Here is a 23,220-nt window from a genome sequence, read left to right as displayed (position 1 = left end):
GACCAGCACACCTACTAGTGCTCACCATGGTCTGGAATATCTGTGGATTTTATTGTTGAACTACCAGAGGCTCAGCAATTTTTTCTTCTTGGTAGTGATATCTACCAAGATATCTACCAAGCCTTACCAAAATGACTCACATCACCCCTACCAAAGGTCTACATAGAGAAGACATGAAAGCCTCTATTTACTAATGATGCCTCCAGCCATTTTTGGTAGGCATTCGTAGTATTGGGATCATCTGGCCACTACAGCTTTCAAGTTGCAGCTTATACATTACATGCACTTTTAAAAAAAAAAAAAAAAGTGGCTTGCAGATTTCTTTCCTGACTTGAAAGTTTCCCCACCTGATCCTATACTAGTGGATGGTGAAAAACAATTTAAGGTAGAAAAGATATTAATTCTAGTATCTGTTGAGGACAGCTGGGCTTCATCCACTGGAAGGGCTATGAGTCTCAGGAACATTCCTCCAAACCTGCTTCCAATGTCCATGTTTCCATAAAGGTTTGAGCCCTCCATAGAGAAAAACCAGACTGACCCTGGTGCTCCTTGAGGTCATGCTTGGGGATGATCTGCTACTCACTCAGGGATTGTTTCCCACAATGCGGTTGTCCTCCCCACTCTCTTGCTCGTGTACTGTGAGGAGCATGGAGGACCAGGAGTGTGTGCAGCAACCATGTCTTACTTAGCTGGAAAGTGTGCAAGGGTACAAATGACATTGCAAACAGCTGCTAGGTTATAGCGGTGGTCTGGTACCTGCTTGTCATCAAAGACAAACCATTCAATTTCACTTCTCCTTTCTACAGCTATTTTAAGCAGACATGCCAGGGCAGTTTGACAATAATGTAAGTTTAATGTGTTGTGTTCTTAAAATGCTATTATTTTTAAACAAACACCTCATGTCTGCTTTACAAAAATAATCCCTAGTACCTTCTACGCTGACAATTACAAACAATGAATATTTGCTTGTAAATACAAACTCTCACTGCACCTGTTACCAGCTGTGAACAGGCTGGTAGGGGGCCCCAATGGAGAAATGTTGACGGCCTTCCTAAAAATATTTTCTTCTCTTGCACAGATTTTGCTGGCATAGCTTTGTCAGACCCCTGCTACGAGGGACGTTCAAAAAGTTTCCACACTATTTTATTATTATTATTATCTTTTATTTATATAGTAACAACAGCGCGTAATACAACACATAAAATCAAGGGGTATGACAAGACGAGAATTGACAGACTAAGACAAACCGATTTGGTGGAGAGAGCCCTGCTCACCAGCTTAAAATCTAGAGGGAAATGCGGTGACAAACATAAGGCATAGAGAAAGGGTGAGAGGTAGTGTGGTGGTTGTATCAATGACAAGGAAGTTCTAGGAGCCGGCTTGCCAGACAGAACTAGTCACATGACCCGCTAAGACACGGCCAATTACTACTACTCCTGCTGTCACTCTTTCCAACACAAATATAAAAGTGTATTAACTTTTTGAATGTCCCTTGTAAAAAGAATGTAAAGCAAACAAATGGACCAAAAAGGCACACCCCAGCCATTACAGGAATTTTAATGTACATTGTAGCCGGGAGGTCCCTTTGATTGACATGGTGTCCCCCTTGTAAATGCAAATATGAGCACATTCCTTCCACTAAATTAGCTGCCTCTTGGAGATCAGAAAATGACAAGACAAGCCTCATCAGGCAAAGGGGAATACATTAAAGGAAAATCCTACAGTAGCAAAGTAAGATCAAGCCACATTATGGTGAGGATAGTTAAACTGAACCTCATAAGCATACCTGGGAACTTCTTCACTCCGGCTACCCGGAGTCTTCCCTTGCGGGACGCGGCCAGGACCGTCTACTGACATCAGTGGGCGGTCCTGCTGATGTCGGTGGGCGGTCCTGTTACATAAGTGGGCAGTCCCGCTGACGTCAGTGAGAGTTCCCGCTGATGTCAGTGGGAGTTCCCGCTGACATTGGGGGCATTCCTGTTGATGTCAGTGGGAAACACCCCGCAACCCGGAGGATAAGGGTCTTGACTCGGAGAACCGGTGCTTCACCCAAAGATTTCCGGCTCAAACCCGGAGAGTTCGCAGGTATGCTCATAAGAGCTACTTCAAACTGGAGGGGTGAAGGCAGAGTCACCCCCTGGACCTGGGACCCTAGGCTTAGATACATCACTAGGCAGATGTCCTTGTAGAAATATACAAAGATTGAACAGCAGGTGGTATTTTTTTTGTTTCATTACAAAATAATGGTTGGAAAAGCACAACATTTTATTCAGCTAAACAGAGTCCTGCCTTATTTACTAGGTAACTCGACTATTATGAATACTCTTTTTTTATATCTTCTTTGGGAGAGCTTAACGTTCTTCATAAAACATTGTACATGAGGGAGCTGAATGTACTACTATCCTGAATTAGTGAATAAACCGCCCAAGGCAAAATTACAGCCTCCAAAGCGGTTAACTCTATTTTCAGGCAACGCTTTGGCTGGGACACACACCTATGTTTACACACAAGGACTGCTGTGATGCGTATTTTGCAAGAACTTGGTATCAGCTGTGTGCTGACGCTTCATCGCTCCCATAGCAAAAAAAACTGTATAGATGCAAACAAAAGGCATGGCTGGGAAAGGAAAGCATGTGTGTAGGGGTTTGAGCCAGAAAAACCGACACATCATCCTATGATAATTTATGCTCGTTACTTGTTTAACTGGAAGGTCAAGTTAGCTTTTTGACATAAAAATTACATACGTGTCATGAGGACACTACCTCATACCATATATAATGTACCACAGGTCTAATGGTCCCCTATGATGGTATGAAAAGTTGTATAAGGGCAAAAATGTTTCTGTTACGAAGAACCAAACTGGTTATTATAAGAAACAATCTGGTTATCAAATATTTTTCAGTTTGTTTATGTATAGGTATTATTTTTAACCCTTTAAGGACAATGGGGGTCCCTAAACCCATTGAAAACAATGCATTTTGAGCGCGTACATGTAGGGAAAGAATTTATCAAGTTGGGAGGAACGCTTACAATGTAACATAGAATTTGACAGCATTTGCCCATCTAGGTCTGCCCCTTTATCCTGATCTTAGATTCAGGGAATATTTTTTCTCCGTGTGACTTCTCCTGTAATCTTACCCTGAAGAAGAAGAATGGGAAGATTAATTTGTATACTCAAGATATTTGATTTAATCAGCAGATGATTCATAAACTGCTGCATTTGTTTAACGTTGTTAAGGAAATAAAGTCATTCTGCCATTGTTTGGCTTTTTCTAATGCTGCACTTACAAGAGACATATCCATCACAGTGGTTCAAATGTGTCTTTAAAGTAGCAATTGGACTTGACATTGACATTTGAAATTTGCCTTGGAGGTGTACAAGGAAATAATCCATTCATCATATTTCAACAACTGTAAATTGTTGCATTTATTTAGCGTACATTTGAGATATAAACCTTAGAGAGTTTAATTTAAATACACAGAATCAGATGAACAAAGCAAGGACGCTAGGGCTTAGTTTAAGGCTTCCTATTCAGTAACAAAAACAACATGCAAAAGACTGGCTGAAGCCAAGACAAAAGAGTCCAAATGAAAGGTGATGCCCCACATAGACAAAGCATTAATTGCCTTTCTAGCATGTTTCTCAGAAATGTTATTATTTCCTCTGATTTTTTTTAACAGGAAAACCCCAGACATGTTTATGAAGCCTTTCATTGTCTCTTTAGTGACATGTGATAGTTAAGCATTCCCTGGGAAATTATGAATGCGTCAGGTTTTCACACGATTAAATAATTAATCTGATAAGGCTTTGAGCATTCAACATGTTTTCTGTTGTCTGAAAATCCTCAGAAACATTGTAACCTTTCATAGATGTTTGGGAGTAAGTTTAATGAGCTGGGATAGGTTACACCCTTGCCTTTGGGTAGTAACCATGGCAAACCAAAAATAATCAATGTTGTTAATATATATATATATATATATATTATTATTATTATTATTTTCTTACCAGGGATGGTTTTCTTAGAATCTTTTTCTTAAATATAACACTACCAGCTTCTTGGGGGGGGGGGGGGGGGGGGTTGGGAGCTTTACTTTGAAATGAGAGTTTTTCTTTAACCTTTTCAGAGACAAAACAAGAATGGTGTAAATGCCTCTGGTAGTAAAACAGTTAAACTTATCCAATCTGGATTTTCCAGCACACGTAATGGAAAGCATCAAGCCTGGGGGTTGAATGCGGCCCATTAAAAGGGTTTGCCCCTTTTAAATCCACGTTAACAACATCTGCTAGCGACTTCTGTAATTATAACAAGGAATGTACAAAATGCGAATTATTTTTTCTGCAAAAGTCTACCTGGCATTTATGTGTTTAATAACCAAATCACACTTAAATTAAGTCTGAATTTGCACATAGGTAAGGTTAGATTGTAAGCTCATTTGAGCAGGGCCCCCCCTGGTGCTTCTGTCAAATTGTTATGTTATATACTACTTGTTATGTCTTCTCTACCCATTGTACAGTGCTACAGAGTATGGTGGCACCATATAAAGCAATAAATAATAATATTAATAGACATAACTATTAAGATCCAAAACAGCATACAATCATGGGGAGGGACATGGGCCCAATGCAAACCTATGGTCACCCTCATAATCATAATCATTCAGCTGCAGTATGGGTTACGGCCATCACACAAATGAGAAGATGATTTGTATCATATGGGGGTAGATGGTTAGTGTTACAAAGAAACAATGCTAGCTGTCCATTAAGTTAACCAAAAGCATGACACTTTCTAACCATAAAAGCAGATCTCCAGAAAAATGGCTACTAAAGGGAAAAATGCATACTCCATACACAGACATAACCCAGTTAGAGTTATTCAACAAGACCGCAGGGAAGGAGGAATGTGACCTCTCACATACTTTACCACATAGACCAAATATTTTATTCTTATTAAATACATATTGGAAAGTTGACAATTTAGCATCATGATTAATCAGCTCTGTTGCAATTTACTAGCTCTAAGATGAAGCTACAATGATATTTTCGGTTTGTAATATACTAGAATACTAAGGAGAGAGTGAAAACCTTTTCTAACTACTACACACAAAACTATTTTAACATGCTTAAAAAGCAGTTCATTTGTGTCAAGAACGAATCGTCTATTGAAGAAAACAGAAATGAGTATCAATTATAGAAAAGAACACTGGATTCCACAGTTATCATGAGAACATTGTGCTAAACAGTGTGAAATTTAGTGTGGAAAATTCACATAAGGAACACAAGGAAGCGAGCCAGCCAGCTGGCACGTAGACACATGGAAAGGTAAATCTAGGAATATGTGTATATCTTAAAAGCACTCATTAAATACACTCATTTATTTAATTCTACAGCCACCTGACCCAAGCACTGTTTTGTAGGCTGTTAAATGCTGTTACTGACATATGACTACATTGTGCTTATCACATGAGCATAAATGAAGAGATAACCGATTACGCAATATAATTAAGTTAAATACGCGATACCAATGTCAGGCATTTTTAATTTATCTCTCTCCCAGGCTTAAGAAACACATTATGGGGAACAGTTGACTTGGTTTCCTGTGTCTCTAGGTTGAACTATTTGCATTCACCAGGTTGACTACATGACTTCATGGACATACTGGCAAAAGTTACAGATATCTGTTTCCTTTTTAGTCTGTAGCAGGGGCGTACCTAGAGTATTTGGCACCCGGGGCGGATCCTGTATGTGGCACCCCCCACACACACACTTTAAAACTACCTGGCCGAAACTGAATATGACCCCCCCACACACCATAAAAAAATCTAACACTTTTATTTAAAGTAAGTAACACAACAAAATAGGACAAAACAATTAAATGACAATATATATATATATATATATATATATATATGTATATATATATATAATTGTTAACAGCAATCACATTCCTATCATGCCCAGGCATACCCAGATTCCAGGAGGCACTCGCAGACTTGGCATGATAGGAGTATGATTGCCCTATCTACCCCTTCTCGCTCCCTTCTGCCCTATCTACCCCTCCTAACTATCTACCCTCTCCCTCTTTGAAGTTCACTTACCTTTCAGGAGTCCTGCGGTGGGGGTGCAAGGCCTCTGTCTCCCAGCTCTGCCACTGTATGGAACAGTATAAAGTGATGGGAGTTATGATGTACTTTAGAGCATAATTATATAATGAAAAATACATTGGAAATGGTACAGCATAACACCCATCACTCTGACACACTTACCAAACCACACATATACCAATACCAATCCACACACACATACCAATCCACACACACATACCAATCCACTCTCACTGAATGCTTTCCTAACTTTCCTCTTTTCTCCTTACAGCTCCTTTTCCTGCTCTTCGCTCCTCTTCTTCTTCAGTTCTTCTGTCTTCAAGGGAGATCCTTGAACCGGCTTAAAATCACTCAAGGGAGCCGGAGGTCTGTTAAAGACTTCCGATACCGCTCCCTTGCGAGCCTGCTCATCCAGCGACGGACATTACTGTCTTTCTCCCCCTGATGAGCGGCACCCGGTGCGGACCGCCCCCCCGCCCCCCGCTAGGTACGCTACTGGTCTGTAGTCACATCTGTAAAGGGTCTCAGGTTTTTCCATCAATCTCAAAGTCTCAGGATCTCAGCGGACTTCTCCATATTCTTCTCAGGTTTAACCTGCATGTTCCAATTGGTGTTTTTTTTCACTTGTATATCACAGTTAAAATACAGACTGGAATATAGATTATTTAGAAGAACATTTGTTTTATTTTGTGTTATTACTGTTCCTTGAGATTCATTCTAACACTCACCCCGTGTCTCTACCTGTTTTCGTAGGTGAAGTAGCTTCTTAACTCTTTGTCTTTACTGATGGCATATTAGCCCCCTTAAGATGAGGTTAAGCTAAACAGGTTTGTAAGGGTATTCTAGCCCCACTTGCTCATATGTTGTGTGTGGACCTGCAAGTCACGTCACACAATCTGGGTAAAGGACACCCGAAGGTTGCCAAGTATTTAGTAAAAGAAGTAAACAATGATTTCAATATAAACTGAACAAGTAACTTTAAGGGGTCAGTGTTGGAGTGGAGTTGAAACTTATATATGGATAAGAGGGAATAGAAAAAGATGGGAAGAATATGGAGTGCTTATAAGAGGAGAGAAATATGCTTAAAGACAAATCATTTTCAGTTTCAGGGCAGCTAGCAATGCAATGCCACAAACAGCTTTACATATTATTCTGCACCTGGCTTTGCAAATTCTAGAAACATTGCTTGCAGGCACGGCCTATTTAACAGATCTGTTTCATTCTGGAACAGTGAAAATCACAGTAATCACCTGCCATGTGATACCCCCTATTCTTTGTGCACAGATGTTACCCTTTTGAATGTAAAGGTTGGAATTTGATGCTCTCACTCCCCCTAGTGCTTAAATACCACATCTTCATTGAGTGTTCTTGGACGCAGTACCTATATATATGCAGCTAATATATATACATCTAATCATAGATTAATAAACTGTTCTCTTTACAGGTAGTGCTATTATTATTACATTACACTTTCTACTAGCAATGCTAAAACTCTATAGGTTGGGTTTTTTCCTCATATCAAAACATCCTCATATCTTTTTTTCCCACTCCCCTATTCATGCTGTTTTAGGCAACTAGATTGCCTCTACATATCTGGCATTAAAACAAGGGTTTCTCATTTTAGGGAAATAACGCTTGAAATGAAGGTACTCATATAATCGTCATGTGGTATTATCATGTGTAAATAAACCCATTTTTATCACATTTTCCTTTTAAAAAAGAATCACCTTAATACCTTTATCCAGAGAAGTTATTGTTCACATATAAACTGCTTCCAATAGTGAACATAACTTATAAGGTTGTAAGGACGGGGGGGGAGGTGTCTATAGATTACAGTTACAGTACCAGCCAAACTTGTTTTTCACATGTTCAGGAAACTAATTTAGTTAGAGATGATTGAAAGCATGATGACTCCAATACAGTGAAGTATTTGGGTTGGGTTGGGTTGGGTTGGGTGCTTGTTTTCAACCTACAGCTGAAGCTCATAGCTCTCAGGAGGGTCTGGAGAGACCCTCTTGAAGACTTGGTTTTTTTTTAATGGGCTGTGCCATCTTGCGAGAGGCAAAGTCTCTCACAATGGCACTCGTGTCCGATCTCCAGAGCAGTCACAGCGTGCCCTGGAGTGGGTTTTTGATATTGAGGCATTCAGCGTCACCGTTTAAGCTTAAGACATAATTAACTTAATTTAAGCTGATGGCCTGCCCCATATTTAATATGGAGCACGCTGATGCTCCGTGTAGTGATCAGATGGGTCCCCTTTTGCGGAATGCCTCGACATGGAAGCATTATAGCAACACCTTAGGCAGGAACTCTAGACTTTAGTCGCATAACAACCCTGTCCTCAAGGAATATGAGAAAAGGTTCTTGAATGGAGATTACTAATGAAGCTTGAACTCTTCTGTTGGGTGTAACCACCAATAAAACAAAGGTATATGTAAGAAGTTTCAGAAGTTCCTCCAGAGGTTCAAAATGTGCAGAGGATAATTGCCAAAGGACCGGATTTGCCTCTCATTTCGGTTGTGGACTGCCCTTTTGGGTGGGACCAGACTGATATATAGATGGAGATATTTTTTCTTACTGGCACAAGAGAGCTAAAATTTGACATGCTCTCAAGCGGGGACACACCGTAAGGTAGAGTATGAAGCAGCTGTCTGTTCTTGGTGAGCATCTCACATCCTTTTTGTATGGTGGCTCCCCAAATCCAAAAGGTTGAAGAATCTAGTGATGAGCTCCTGTGTATGCAGTGAAAAGAACAAGTCGCAGCATAAATCAACTCCTAACGATATGCGATAGAAATAAGAAGCAGTATGTCCCTAAAATGCAGTATGCAATAAATATACTATAAATATGTGGAAATAAATAAGTTATAAACATAACAGACCAGCATGGAGTCTTCCAGGAGAGCTCTTTGAGAAGATCCTTTTCTCACCTACCATTTGAGGGAAAAAATAACACCAGGTTTCTGTTTTACCTTCTTCTGGAGGTCAGATGAGAGCGATTCCAGTTGTTCAAAAGATAACCCTTGAGTGGTCTTATGTGAGTAACGGATGGGGATGAAAGCGGGACAAAGTCATCAACCATAGAATAGACATCATGCATCAAATGGAGGCTATTTCCCTTGCAGGGACATAATGCATTCTCTGTAATTTCTCTATAGGAAGCAAGGCCTTCTCCTGATCAGAGTCCAGGATCATGCCTAGAAAAATTATTTTGCAATGGAGTAACTGGGATTTCTCAGTGATGACCAGCCATCTCAGGTTTCTCAAGGAACAAGGTTGAAATGGAACAGAAGTTCTTTAGAAGGTGCAGCTATCAGCCAGTCCTCTAGTACATATGAGAAACAGAGACAATGCAAAACAGAAATGAAACAGGGGGTGCTAAATGTATGACTTGGTAGGATAGCAGAGATACCCATTTGCTTTAGAGGATCTTTTGGAGGACGAATGGGGAGCAATCGTTGGAAAGATGCTGAAATTAATTCCAATGCATAATCATGTTGTATTGTACAAAGGGCCCAAGCATCTGAGGCAATCTCCTGCCACTTTTGCAGAAAAAAAAGTTGTTTGCCCTCCACTATTGATAATAGGGACTTCCTTGGGTACTTCTCCTCCTTACCCCCATCCTCTTTGAGGGTAACCTCTGGGGTTTTATGACTTGTCTCGAAATGATTGTTAGGACTGATATCCCTACTCCTTATCCGTTGATGAATGAAAGTAGAAGCTCTTCTCTGAGGAAGCCGGTTTTCATAGCCCGTAGTTCTTTCCAGAATGGATTCAAGCTTACTGCCAAAGAGCTCTTTTCCCTGGAAGAGGATTCTTGGAGGCGATTCTTGGAGGCGATTCTTGGAGGCGTTGTCAGGACTTTCACCAAAGAGTCCTTCTGGATACTGTTGGAAAATGCCGTCACTCGGGCTGCGGTACAGATTGGCTGCATCGCAGATGAAATCAACCTCCCAGCAGGTGGCAAATATTTCTAGCCACTTTTTCTGCTACAGGGATAGATGTCAGATCTAGGGTCTGTTGAAGTCATAACCTCACAGCAAGGGAGACTGAGGCAATGGCAAGTAAAGGGCGGCAATTAGCTGCTGCCGCTGAGGCTTTTTGTCGAACCCACAGCCTTATGCATTGGATCATTGAAGAGGTGGCATCTAGAGGCCTGCATTGAGATGCAGGTCCTGCGGGAGCCATCAAAAAACTTGCGGGCGGGCGTGGGCAGTCAATGTACCTGCGCACTCCCGCAAGGCTGCATTCGCATTGCTCCCACACAGCGTCTCACAGAGACGCTGTGTGGGAGTAACGTGAAGACAGCCTTGCTGGAGTGCACGGGAAATCTGCAGATCAGGTAAGGGGGTGGGTGGGATGGACCACATATGTTGCGGGAGCAGGCAGGATTGGACACATATGTTGCAGGAGTGGAACACACATTGTGGGAGCGGGATTAAAAAACAGTCCCGCGCAGGGCTCTAGTGGCATCTTCCAACGGTGTAATTGTCTTACTTGTAGCCTTAGCAACTGAGGCATCTATCGTAAGACCTTCCCATAGATCTGAGTACTTGGGGTTGCCATGGACTGGGAAGGTTTTGATTTTGCTAGTAAGTCCCATAGCCTTAGTGCAAGCGGGGCACAGCTTTACAGATATGTCCTGTAAGGTCTTCTTACAGTTAAAGCAAGCTCTATGTTTAGTCTTGAAATCAGCTGTTCCAGGACAGCTGTGCTCAGAAGGAAGGTCAGTACTTTTATTGTCTAAACATCCTATATATAAAAAAAAAAAAAAAAAAAAAAAAAAATGAAAATGCCCCAGGAACAACCAATCCCCCCCCCCAAAATGGCAAGGAAACACTGTTTCCCAGGTTTCATGATCTGGCTATTGTAGGACTTGCTCCACTGACAGCTCCAGATTAGACAGACAAAAACAAAACTACAAAGCAATTGCAGAAGTTGTTTCATAACAGCAACCTATAAATATAGTTTTCATTTCATTAAATACTTCCGATGATTTACAAAGTACATTTCTAAGATAACATACACCCTTATCGTAACATGTTGGATATACAAAACATAAAATGTCAAGTATTAATAGTAAAACAACACTCCACTATTGAGATAATTTGCACTAACAAAGACACTGATACAGCTTTGTTTTATTTGTGTAATTTATTGGTTATACCATTCATTTCTAAACACACACCCTCTCAAACAAAAATAAAACATGCACATTATACACTTCCAACCCATCTTCATTGATATATACTTTTGTAGGTTACAAAGATATCCGTTAAAACACATAAGGAAGCAGAATCCTAAATTGGCAAAAGTGCCCATAATGTGGGCCTTTCTGGAATCTAAAGTGATAAATAACTAGTTTAATCCAAGAGGGCTAATGGGTTTTAATACAACACACAAGAACACATATCCAGTTTCACACCAACAAAGTGTCTGCTTCAACAAAGTTGTATAACTGCATTGGGGTGCAAACAGAGTAACAAGTCCTAGAATATGATAAGGCCGGGTTATGCCCTCCTTAAAAGCAAACATCTTTAGCCTGGAAGTTAATTTAGGGCACTGGAGCCACAATGCAAAGATTCAAATATATCAATAGAAAGAAAAAAAAAAAAAACATATCAAAAGGTTAAAATGTGTAGGAATTCAGAAACCCGAGAGGACATATTTATGTCCGGCAGGTAATACAAGGATTTCTTAAATTGGCAGGGAACAAAGAGCATCCAAAACATTTATAATATGGAACCATCTTGATGCCAACACAAAAGCAGTTCATTATTTTAACTGCAAAGCATTATGCTCCTTGGCAGTTCTATAAATTTAGTAGTAGAGAAAATATATCAATTGATATATACATCAGTTTACCCAAATACTTATCATTTCTTTACAATCTCATTCAATCCGGAAAATGTCAAGATGGATGCCATATTTAAAAAAAGGGGAAAATAACATTTCCGCAGCAAACAGAATTTGGTTGTTTTGTTTGGGCGAGTTCTTTAGCAGTGGAATAGTAGATAATTTATAGTTTGTGTTATTCCACACAATGATGGCGTGTCTGGCATGACACCATGTCTCATCAAACTGGAAATGCTCATTTTATGACTGTGTCAACAATGGCTGCCTGTAAATGTAGGATTAAGTTTAAGTATGCCACTTTTTTTTTGGTGAATTACTTAAGATTTCTGAAGTGGAATACACACTGTACAATAGCATTTGAATTCACAGTTGAATAACCAGGCTACAATCACAAACAGTGGCAAGAAGATGACAGTTTTGACCTTTAAATAACAGTGCAGGGTGCATCCTTCTGTATTGGTTTATCTAGCTGTTAATAAAAAGATGCAGAGGATACAGACAAGCATAATCATATCACAATGTTACCGATATTCTATAGAAAAGTAATGGCAAGCCGAGCAGCAGGGCTGCAATGTTTTAGGAGTGAGCAGTGACCTTGATTGTGTATATTTACAATTGTATAAATACTGCAAACAGATCTACAAGTACACCTTAAGAGCAAGCGGTGAAGTTTACCAGACAGCATCTTAAATATCCTGATTTAAATTGGTACTAATCTAGATTACTGAAGTACAAAGAGCTAAAATACAGATATTCTAGCACTCCTTTAATCTGGTCCTCGCTTGTAGAGTAAGCATTGTATGCCGTTTCAGAGGTAGAATACTTGAATGCCCTACTAAAGAATCACACCTCTAAATTTAAAATGGTCTGTATATGGCATACTCTGTGCTTAAGGAAACATCCCTGTACCTAAAAATATGATGGTTATTATAAAAGTCAAGTTGCCGAGTGTGGTCCGTACCTACTACCATTTCGGTAGCCCCATGAAAGTTACGAGCTCTCTCTGGGAAAGCAGTGATTGTAAGGAGACCTGGAGCAATTAAAGGCTTCATTTAATGCCCTTCACCTGTTCATTCTACACAACCTTAAATAACTATTTAGAGCTGTGATATATTTCCATCAGGGGAAATGTCATAAGAATCGTATAGAATAAATATAAAAACATACGTACACTAAACCACTTCCCAGTCAGTGTACAGTATATACCACATGCAGTAGTTGAATATAGGAGGGACAGGTTATATTTAAAGTTCCTATTAAAAATTTCAATCTAAATTTAATGGGGTTCCTGTTACCCACTGTGCAAAAAATACGGAAACTGATATTTCATATGCAATAGATTGTTCTCTTAAACACACTAGACTAGTATGTGTCCACAATGATGTTTTCTTAAAGAAATGTCATTGTATAAATGGTGAACGCCTTGGTTTGTATTTAGGAATCCAGGAGGGTTAAAAGTTTCAACCCCAAGACATCACCATGTATTATAAATAGGCCATTTTAGCCCTTATAGTAGAGGGCTATTGGAGATAACTCTTTATAATGCATTGTGAGGAAGTTCAAAAGTTTTAACTTTCGTGCAAACTCTGTTTCATGAATAGACAACTATAGCTGTATCACGTCACAGATATTATGTTAAAGCTGGCATTCTGACCCTAGCTAGTTCAACACCTTCTAACTTCTTTTTCTCCACAGGTAGAGGACAGTAGATCCAAAGTTATTAAAACATTCCATAAAAAATAAGCAGAAGAAAAAAATACACGGTTTAAATAATTTTGCATAACAGAATGGCTTTGTGTAGTAATCCCTGCTTGCTGCGTTATGATGAATCCCCCGAAAAATTTGTAGATTCTTCCTAAATGTATCAACCTCTAGTCCCTTGTCCTCAATAGCACCTCAGGCTCTGTTATAGAGCAGTAAAGAAAATACCCCATCTCGTCCACCTCTTCCGCTGTGAGTTCTGAAAACAGGTTAACCTTGGGGTCCAAGGCAGAAGGTAATTCCCCTTTCTCTAGGTAGCTTACTGTCTCTTTAAGTGCCTGAAGGAATCGGTCAGCTAGTGCACCTTGTGACCACTCCAATTCCTTCTCACACAAGTGGAGGAGGATATTAGTTAGGTGGGAAGCTGTAAGATGTGTGAGTGATGGATTGTAGCGGCAGATGGCTTTAAGAATCTTTAGGCAGAGACATCGGCACCCAGAGTCCTGTTGATCTTGACCTATAAGGGCTGCTGTTTCGGCCCCGCGCTGACTAAGTCTCCACATATTTCCATAGCGTGGCAGTCGATGAGATTTCGCTACTGCTGCCCTATCCCCAAGTGCCACCAATGGGAGAAAATCGATGAAAAGCCTTCGATTTTCCTCATATTGAACCTCCAAGATAAGGCTGTCTGATGGCACCACAGGTCGAATAACGTAGCCCAGCATAGAACCAATAGCTGGCCAGTTGATGGATCCAGCCACCACTTTCTCAAATGTAGCTACCACAGTCTTTGGGCAAAGATATCCCCCCACCACACAGCGATCCCAGTAGCTTGTCCCCCGGGGAAAATACTCAAGATTTTCTCGCCGTAGAAAACAGAAACCTGGCAGGTTAAGTATAGTCTCTTCACCCGGGACACAAGACCACAAATTCTTTTCCATAGAAAGTGGAACCATGAGTTGAATGTGATCAGCCCTCACTACCTGCAGATGGGGGACAAAAAGTAAAATCACAAAAACATATCAATAAGAGAAAAATCGCATCATTTAATCATGGTTGTTCAGAAAAGAACCCGTTGAGCTTGGATATTATAATCATTTGTTAGAACATAGGTAGCTCTAGAGTTATTTCACTGTTCAGTAGGCAAAACACACATGCATGCGTTTTATATTTAAACTAGGAAACCAGAAAGATCACTAAAATATGATACATGTCCCATTAATCAATATGTACCTATATGGGCAAATTTGGGATATATTAGGCAACAAGTTAACATTTAATCATTAAAGTTGATGTGTTAGAAGCAATGGGCAAAAGTAAGGACCTGAGCGACTTTGACAAAGGCCAAATTGTGATGGCTAGACGTCTGGGTCTGAGCATTTCCAAAACTGCAGCTCTTTTGGGGTGTTCCCGATCTGCAGTGGTCAGTATCAAAAGTGGCCCAAGGAAGAAAAAACGGTGAATAGCGACAGGGTCAAAGGCGGTCAAGGCTCATTTATGCACATTGGGGCAAAGTCTGGCCCGTGTAGTCAAATTTAACAAACCAGCTACTGTATCTCAAATTGCTGAAAGAGTTAAGGCTGGTTCTGATAGAAAGGTATCAGAACAGTGAATTGTAGGTTGTTGCATATGGGGTTGTGTAGTCACAGACCTGTCAGGGTGCCCATGCTGACCCTTGTCCACTGTTGAAAGCGCCTACAATCGACACATGAGCTTAAGAACTGGACCACGGATTTAAATCACAAACACCCACATGTTACACTACAGCAACTGTTGGGTGTGATCAATTAAAAATGTTTACCATTTTGGGAGCCATATAAACACATTTAGTGCACAGAAATACTATATGTACATAGTACCCCAAAACACATGGACATAAAAGGCATCCAACATTGCAGGTATTCAGGTAGTCTCATGCCTACAAAGCAGAAGGTATGACTGAAGAGTGGTTTATTGACTGGCAAAAGTAATACAGGGAGAACTTAAGTCAACCAAATGACTCGGGTAAAACAAACAATTTTAGTTTATGAGATCACAGGTTAGTAAAAAGCAAGAGGGCAGGGAGAGTTTACATGGCAGCCAACCACAAATTAACACAAATCCTATTAATCCCTTTGTCTCCTATTTGCATGTCTGAATAATGCAGATACTCTTAAAATGTACAATCAGGGGCTCCAACTGCATTCTGATCATATATAGGGCCCATAACTATGAATCAACGGTCATATCAGGAGACACAATGTACTAATTTAATTCAAAATATTAAGGACAAAGGCTAATATTGTATTGGTTGCACTACTGCTACAAAAATGGAGGCATAAGCGCTTAGCAGCAGATAAAAACCATTCAGCCAATCTAGTCTGCCCATTTTATTCCTGATGTAAATACCCAGGCCTTAATCAGTCATTGGTCATGTCTTTGATTCATGATAGCCATATGCTTACTCCACGCATGTTTAAATTCACTCACTGTATTAGCCTCTATCACCTCCATTGGGAGGCTGTTCCATTTATCTACAACCCTCTTGGTAAAGTAAAACTTCCTTACAATAAGTCTAAACCTCTGACTTGTTCTAACATTTCACCTTCTTTGAAATAAACTAACCTCTTGTATTTTGTTTAATCTATTTAAAATATTATCCATGCTACCCAATGCATTGGCTCCACTAGTGTCAGCTGAATTTCATCGAAGGCTGGTTTGGGAGTGGTTGCTGCCCACACTGCACATATACTGTACACACACACGCAAATAATTGCAAAAAGATTTCTAAACTGACAACATTCTGATTTCTTCATTTCCTGCAGCCTCTGCTTTAGACATCCCATTTAACTATATAATGTGGACTTGCCCCAGCACCCACAGTTGTCTGTGCTCAGAGTCTCAGGCCTCCTCTTTATCTTCACCTTCATTATAGCTTCCATTTTTCTCTCTCCTTTTGCTCTACTCACCCCCATGTGTTTGACTTTTTATCTCTTCTCTCTTTTATCTCCTTTTGTTCTATTTATTCTACCTTTCTTCACTACTCCTTTCTCTTTACCTCCCACTTATTTTATATCATTCACCCTAACTCAGCTGCACATGTCAGTATGTCTGATTTGGAAAGCTTTCCACATGGAAAGACTAACTGTAAAGAATATACTAAGCTAAAGACGTGTTCCACCGATTAACATCAATAGGTTAATACTGTAACATGGTAGCTAGGAAGCCCCCCCCCCAGTTATCAGTTTAAGCAAGCATGTTAAGCTTCCACTGACTTAATGCAAAATTAACTCAACAGTGCCTTTCACTAATAATTAAAGTGCTTGTCACAGAGCTACATATCACTGAAATAGTGTGATGGGGTGAACCCTATTAAATGAATAAAGATGGTTGTGTAAGGCCAGTGCACATAGATGAAAAGGAAGTTACCTGCAAATCATCATAGAGGCTCCCGCTAAGGTGCATATCTCGCAGAGGCATGTCTGGGAATTTGTTATGGATAAAGTTACGTAGTTCAGCACATATATCAATAGCAGCCTGTTTGGCACAGCTTTGCTCTGTTGTAGGGATGGCGACATGTTGCTTGTAATAGGTAAACAGCTTCTCCTGCAGCGAAAACTTCATACGGGTCTTCTTCAGGTCTGCCTGTGATTTCCGAATCGGTGGTTTGGGACGCTCAGGATCTGCAGAAAAAGGAGAACTAAGAGTCCTTCTAGGTATTTGTGCATGTGTGTCTTAGTGAGTTTAACGTCTTATATGTACCTTTAAAACTAGGTGAAACAAATTTTTCTTCTTCTCGGTTAAAAGACGTTAACAGTGCTACATGAAACTACATACAATCAGAGAAGGACTGAAGCAATGGTGCCCAGTTACAACTGAGGCTACCTGAACCCTACGCTCGCTTGTACACGCTATAAACATTTTTTTTCGTTATAGGAAAGCATTACCAACTAGGCATAGGACGGCAGTCCCCCTGGTACACAATTGGGGAGCAGATAGTCTTTTGGGCCAGTTACAGGGGAGATCTTTAAGCCTATTACACTCAGCACAGACCCCACAGAAAGATGTGTGCCTTTGAAACACGGCAACTGGGCTATGTTGTCACATCCCAATGCCCTGTTTCTTCAATGTGTGCAGTGCCTTTCATTGTACCTTGGACGTTGACCACAGAGGGAAGATGTGCCCCAATGGTAAATAAATTACTGGTGCACACCATGGGCAACCCCACAATAAGTGATAGTTGTCAGAGGACAACTGACACTATTCATTATGAAGGGCCAATCGTGTCCATTTATATAGCATAGTGAAGTCAAGAAGTTACGTTCACAGCTCTACTGCAAATTATCTTTCCAATTCTCCCTTTAGTGAACAAAACCCACTGTGTTTCCAAACAGCTAGTTCTGGGACACATAGAAGGCAACTCCATCAGTAGGATTGCAAGTGCTGATAGACTAAATAAAAAAATTGTTCTATCAGGAAAGGCTGAAGCGACACTGCAATAGTAAATAAAAAGCAAATTAATTGAATAAACTGGACCTTTTGTTTGCCCTCTTTTTCTCTCTCTCTCTCTCTCTCTCTCTCTCTCTCTCAATAGTAAATAAACCCTTAGGATTGCTAATTCTCTGTATTCACACCCACAGGTTTCTAGACCATGCAACTGCTTGGCTATCCAGTCATGGCTATCAAAAACATAATTGATAAAGCCTCACCTGGTTCAAATACTGAAGAGTCTGTAGGTAAAGTCTGTAGACTGCGACTCACGTTTGTCTTCATATCTTTGTTCAACAGTCGTGTAGAAGACCCCAACCAGCTTGGCTCCTCCCAGCTACGCTTTCCCGACTGATTGGAACGGGAAGGACTGGCAGGAGCACTGATGGCTCGATCATACATCTAGGAAGCATAAGGACAATACATAATAATTGTCACAAGCAAAGAATATGTGACATCTAAAACAGGAAGGACTTTAAATCACAAACTACAAATACAGTAATATCTCAATCAAATCAATGCCTTGATTTCTGGTCCTTCCCCAGCATCATTACTCACCCGTTTAACTGCTAGGGTAGCTATTCCCAGGAATGCAGCTCCTCCCACACCTAGCACCAAGCGTGCGTTGGATAAGACAAAGTCAATCGCTGTACCAATTCCATTGTCATCCTTCTTCCCTTTTTTCTCACCAGCTCCTGCCATGATTCCTTAAATAGGAAAAACCCAGGGACTATCAATAGGAGAAAATAGAAAGAAAGAAAGAAAAAAAAGAGCATTTTCTAATTTAGACCTCATGTAGGGTTTATTAACTGCAGGAAAATTAAGAGAACTGCAGTTTCAACCCACTGGCTTCACTAGCCATTATCATGGGCCAACTCCAGTGAGCTTCTCTACAATAACAGCTAGGATATAGAATTATTAAACCGACTACTCCAAATTATTCTAATGTGTATAGCATTAAGTAGAAGTACACCTAAATAAAATGTAGTCATGCGATTATAAAAAGGTACACAATTGAATCTAAATATTTGCATGTATTTCCTTAAAACAAAGCCCATTGAAGCACTAATTTCTGTTGGATTATGAGAAGTTTATAAATGACTGTAAACACACTTCACAATTACAATCTATGCCATGTCACATAGACCACTTCTCTTTGGACATGCCAAACTACTATAACATCAACAATTGATTTTTTTCTTGTTTTAAGAGAACTCCAACTTTATCGTGAAACAGAAATTTAGACGTACTAACGACTGTAAAATCTTAACACTAAGGCAACAGTACTGAAAACATAACATACCTTTAAGGTTTCCTGAAAGTACACAGTGACAAGGGAGATGTCACCTGTTACATCAGCCCACCAAGCTTAGTCTTGAGGAAGAATTGTCCTTTTTCCAACTGCCTTTCTTTGTCCACGAGCTTTGTGAGTCCTTGCTGTTTTCTAAACTCTCTCCGGACGTACGATGCGTAAAAGTCACGGTCAGTATACTGTAGCTGGCGCCCCTGGCGCAGAAGGGCACGATATAATGTTAGAACTGCCTCACGTGACCAGCCTGCCATGACAGGTGGGAGCAAAGAAGAGCTGGCCAAGCCAGTCTGTAAGAAGATAATTGGTGTTGCATTTAATAGTGAACAAGTCAACAAAATAAGTAGGAAATGTAGAAGTTGTGTGTGCCACAACTGTCCATCTTCACCAAGATCACCAAAGCATTGATAATATTGAAACAGCAGCAGGGAGAAAAAAAAACCTCTTTGTAGACAGGACAGATTTTGTAACAACCTAAGATCTGTAACAAGCCACAATACATGTGTATGGGATTATCTACTGTGTTTGTATATTTCATTAAACATACAAACTTTAACAATGTGACAGCTTCATTTTTGTACAATGCATTGTAACATACTTACATGGCCAATACGGTAACATTTAATAGTGTTAAATACCTAAAAAAATAATTTAATCTTATTTTTTAAGTGATTACTGGTTGACCTCATTCAATCCTAAAGGCAACAAAAACAATGCAAGCTTAAACCCTTTAAGAAGGTAAGCAGCTTTGTACATTGTGAAAAAGTTACCATTTATTTTTTTAAATGCATGCATTAGGTATTTTCTGTATTCAGAGCCCAACACGTATTATACAGGTTACAAAAAAAGCCATCATCTGATATACATTGGACCTATTGATGAGTGGTAATGAAATGTACAACATATCTTTCGTTTACTATGCTGCTAGATATGCACACATTCATGATCACTGCAGTGCTGTAACACACCCCACAAACAACTTTAAATTTAATAAGGTCACTGGAAAATATCACGTGCCACAAGTAAGCGATTATTATAGCTAACCCCCATACTAGCGAAGGTTACATTGAAGCTGTCCCGAGCAGGCTGTCTTCGGACTACGCTCACCTATTAGCACGTTATTGATAACCCAGGTCCCCGTCACTTTATAACTTGGCCCTCGGTTGGCCGCTAAATTCACATTACCTCTCAGGGTCGCCGGTAATACGCTGGAGCTTCCGGTTCATGAAAGAGGAGGCGACTTCCGGATGAAATACCATAGAGTGGACAGAGAATTAGTCATAGACAGTACCTTACAAGGCATGGAATCGTAATTTGTATATTTTTGTGATGCGTAAACTGCCACGGGTCTTCTATTTTGAATCATTTTGAGCGGCTGTGAATACATTTGCTTGCTGATAATGTCAAGCTGTATTTTTCTGTTAAGTACTTCCGGTTTAAAAACCATAGCGATAGTAGGTGCATTTGGAATTAAATGATAGTTAGACCTGTTGTTTGTGGAAGTAATACGTTGAAGAATGCTAGGCTTGTCTCAGTGTTTGTTAAAGGTTAACTTCGCTGGTGGCAGATTATTATGCTGTAACTTCTATATAATTAACGCTTTGGTTATTAATGAATTGTACGAATAATCATGTGAGAGCAACAGTACTTGTGCTCCTTTTTTGACAAGGCAGCCCTAATGGAAGTTTCATGACTGGTGTTTCCACCATAACCAAGTAACTGGACATTTATAGGTGATTTGATATAAAATGATCTTGTGATTATAGAAATCAGTAAAACAGTCAATTCAGCAGTAATATCTAATTCTTGATAGAGTTCAAACACCTTTTAAAAAAAAAAAAAAAATCTTAATCACTTTTTTATATGTAACCTAATTTTATTGGGCCAACATAGAAAACGATGTAAATTCAATAATATTATCTTATATTTAGTAAGTGCCGACAAATTATGCAGCGCTGTACAATTTAAATGGGGCAGTTAACACATACATAACAAATATACAATCGTGGCCAAAAGTTTTGAGAATGACATAAATATTAATTTTCACAAAGTCTACTGCCTCGGTTTAGATGATGCCAATTTGCATGTACTCCAGAATGTTATGAAGAGTGATCTGATGAATTGCAATCAATTGCAAAGTCCCTCTTTGCCATGAAAATGAACTTAATCCCACAAAAAACATTTCCGCTGCATTTAAGCCCTGCCCCAAAAGGGCCAGCTGACATCATGTCATTGATTCTCTCATTAACACAGGTGAGAGTGGATGGAAATCACTTTGTTATGCTGATTGAGTTAGACTAACAGGCTGGAAGCTTTAACTCCTTGATGACGGTCGGGGCACGTCACGTGAAAACAAACGGTTAACGACAATTGACGTGCCAGGACAGTCATGACTTTAAACGGGTGCATAAAGCGATCTGTGTTTGCTTTTTGCACCCAAACGTTGCTGAAATGCCTCGATGTTGAGGCATGCAGCAACACCGCATCAGGGGCCATATCTGGCCCCTATCTGGGGCATCAACATCCACCATACACTGTATTCCGGCGGAAGCCCGTTTTAAAAGAGTTTAGGAGGCGATCAATGATCACCTGGTGTCAAGAAGGGCAGCAGAGAAGCCACTTCTCTCCAGGAAAAACATGGACAGACTGATACTGTGCAAAAGGTACAGGGGTTGAACTGCTGAGGACTGGGGTAAAGTCATTTCTTTTCTGATGAATCCCCTTTCCGATTGATTGGGGGATCCATAAAAAAAGCTTATCTAAGGGAGACAAGGTGAGCGCTATCATCAGTCCTGTGTCATGCCATTAATAAAGCATCCTGAGACCATTTTAAAGCATCCTGAGACCAAGGACTTAACTGTCTCCCCGGTCCCGCTCCATGGCTGCTCCCGCGACGCGTTCCTCTCTGGTGGCTTCCCGGGCAGTGGGGGTAGCCCCGCTCCCCGTCTGGCGTCTTCACCGCGTGGTTGGCCACGCGGCAAACCAGTAACACAGCACCACTGTGTGGCCAAAACCTAAAATTGCGCGTTCCACCAGGAACGCACTCTTAAAACCTTGGGTGACCTCCTTGAGTGACTTCTCTGGCTTTCTCTTGGTTCCTGTTTGGCCTGGCTCACTCTGCCATCCGGGGTCCTACCTCACCAAATCATTATAGTACCAAGGGTCACCATGGATCCCACGGAGATTGGCCAGAAGATGTCTGCCTGTGAAGCCTATATTGAAAGTCTGGATTATCGCATGGACCAGTTCTCTCAGGTCATCACGTGGTCCTCTTCCCACGACTGCGGCCGCACCTGCTGCTGTTCCACCGCCGGCTGACCCAGGCCTTCATACCCTCCGTTTGCCTCCTCCCAGATATGGAGGTGATTCAGCCACCTGTCCTAAACCAGTGCTCCATTCACTTTGAGATGTCTCCCCACTTGTGTGGAATATGTCATCTCCCTACTCACTGACAGGGCTCTGGCCTGGGCAACTCCTCTTTGGGAACGAAATTCTCCAGTGGTCAACAATTATAATTACTTTTTAACCACTTTCCATCAAGTGTTTGACAGGCCGGCTTGTGGCCATATTGCCTCATCAAGTCTCTTCTCACTGCATCAGGGTACACGCAGCCTATCTGACTATGCCATCAAATTCCATAGCCTGGCAGCAGAAGTGACATGGAACAACGATGCCTTGGTTGCCGCTTCACTAATGGCTTATCTGACCGCCTGAAAGATGAGATGGCTGCCCCGGACCAGCCCATGGATCTAGAAGAGCTCATTGCCTACATAGGCCGCATTGATC

At 40.6% G+C, this 23,220-nt stretch overlaps 2 protein-coding genes across 4 annotated transcripts; both read right to left on the bottom strand.

Annotated features, from left to right (window-relative positions):
- Positions 1–13,630: 13,630 nt before the first annotated feature.
- LOC128500373 (mitochondrial dynamics protein MID51-like) lies at positions 13,631–19,495 on the bottom strand. Its single transcript, XM_053469502.1, has 5 exons — positions 19,429–19,495; positions 18,684–18,832; positions 18,347–18,527; positions 17,067–17,320; positions 13,631–14,641 (listed from the first exon to the last, which is right to left on the bottom strand). Exons 2-5 carry the CDS (start codon positions 18,825–18,827, stop codon positions 13,829–13,831), a joined length of 1,392 nt encoding a protein of 463 aa, XP_053325477.1. The 5' UTR covers positions 18,828–18,832; positions 19,429–19,495; the 3' UTR covers positions 13,631–13,828.
- Positions 18,805–20,716, bottom strand: LOC128500376 (MIEF1 upstream open reading frame protein-like). Of its 3 annotated transcripts, XM_053469506.1 has the most exons (3): positions 20,542–20,647; positions 19,429–19,724; positions 18,805–18,832 (listed from the first exon to the last, which is right to left on the bottom strand). In XM_053469506.1, exon 2 carries the CDS (start codon positions 19,686–19,688, stop codon positions 19,476–19,478), a length of 213 nt encoding a protein of 70 aa, XP_053325481.1. In that variant the 5' UTR covers positions 19,689–19,724; positions 20,542–20,647; the 3' UTR covers positions 18,805–18,832; positions 19,429–19,475. The 3 variants fall into 3 exon arrangements, with proteins under 3 accessions (XP_053325481.1, XP_053325482.1, XP_053325480.1); XM_053469507.1 differs by lacking the exon at positions 18,805–18,832 and having other exon boundaries at positions 19,331–19,724; positions 20,620–20,716; XM_053469505.1 differs by lacking the exon at positions 18,805–18,832 and having other exon boundaries at positions 19,331–19,724.
- Positions 20,717–23,220: the final 2,504 nt, after the last annotated feature.

This window comes from Spea bombifrons, chromosome 6 (genome assembly GCF_027358695.1).
Source record: "Spea bombifrons isolate aSpeBom1 chromosome 6, aSpeBom1.2.pri, whole genome shotgun sequence".
Classification (NCBI taxonomy): domain Eukaryota; kingdom Metazoa; phylum Chordata; class Amphibia; order Anura; family Pelobatidae; genus Spea; species Spea bombifrons.
The sequence above is the reverse complement of the archived record's forward strand: the minus strand, read 5'-3'. Positions and strand labels throughout refer to the sequence as shown.

Excerpts from the sequence above, each read along its gene's own strand:
- LOC128500373 (XM_053469502.1), bottom strand. The coding sequence starts at position 18,827 with ATGGCAGGAGCTGGTGAGAAAAAAGGGAAGAAGGATGACAATGGAATT. Across the intron at positions 18,528-18,683 it reads CTACCCTAGCAGTTAAACGG|ATGTATGATCGAGCCATCAG; the intron begins GTGAGTAATGAT and ends TATGCTTCCTAG. Across the intron at positions 14,642-17,066 it reads GCCTCTATGATGATTTGCAG|GTAGTGAGGGCTGATCACAT; the intron begins GTAACTTCCTTT and ends CCCCATCTGCAG.
- LOC128500376 (XM_053469507.1), bottom strand. The coding sequence starts at position 19,688 with ATGGCAGGCTGGTCACGTGAGGCAGTTCTAACATTATATCGTGCCCTT.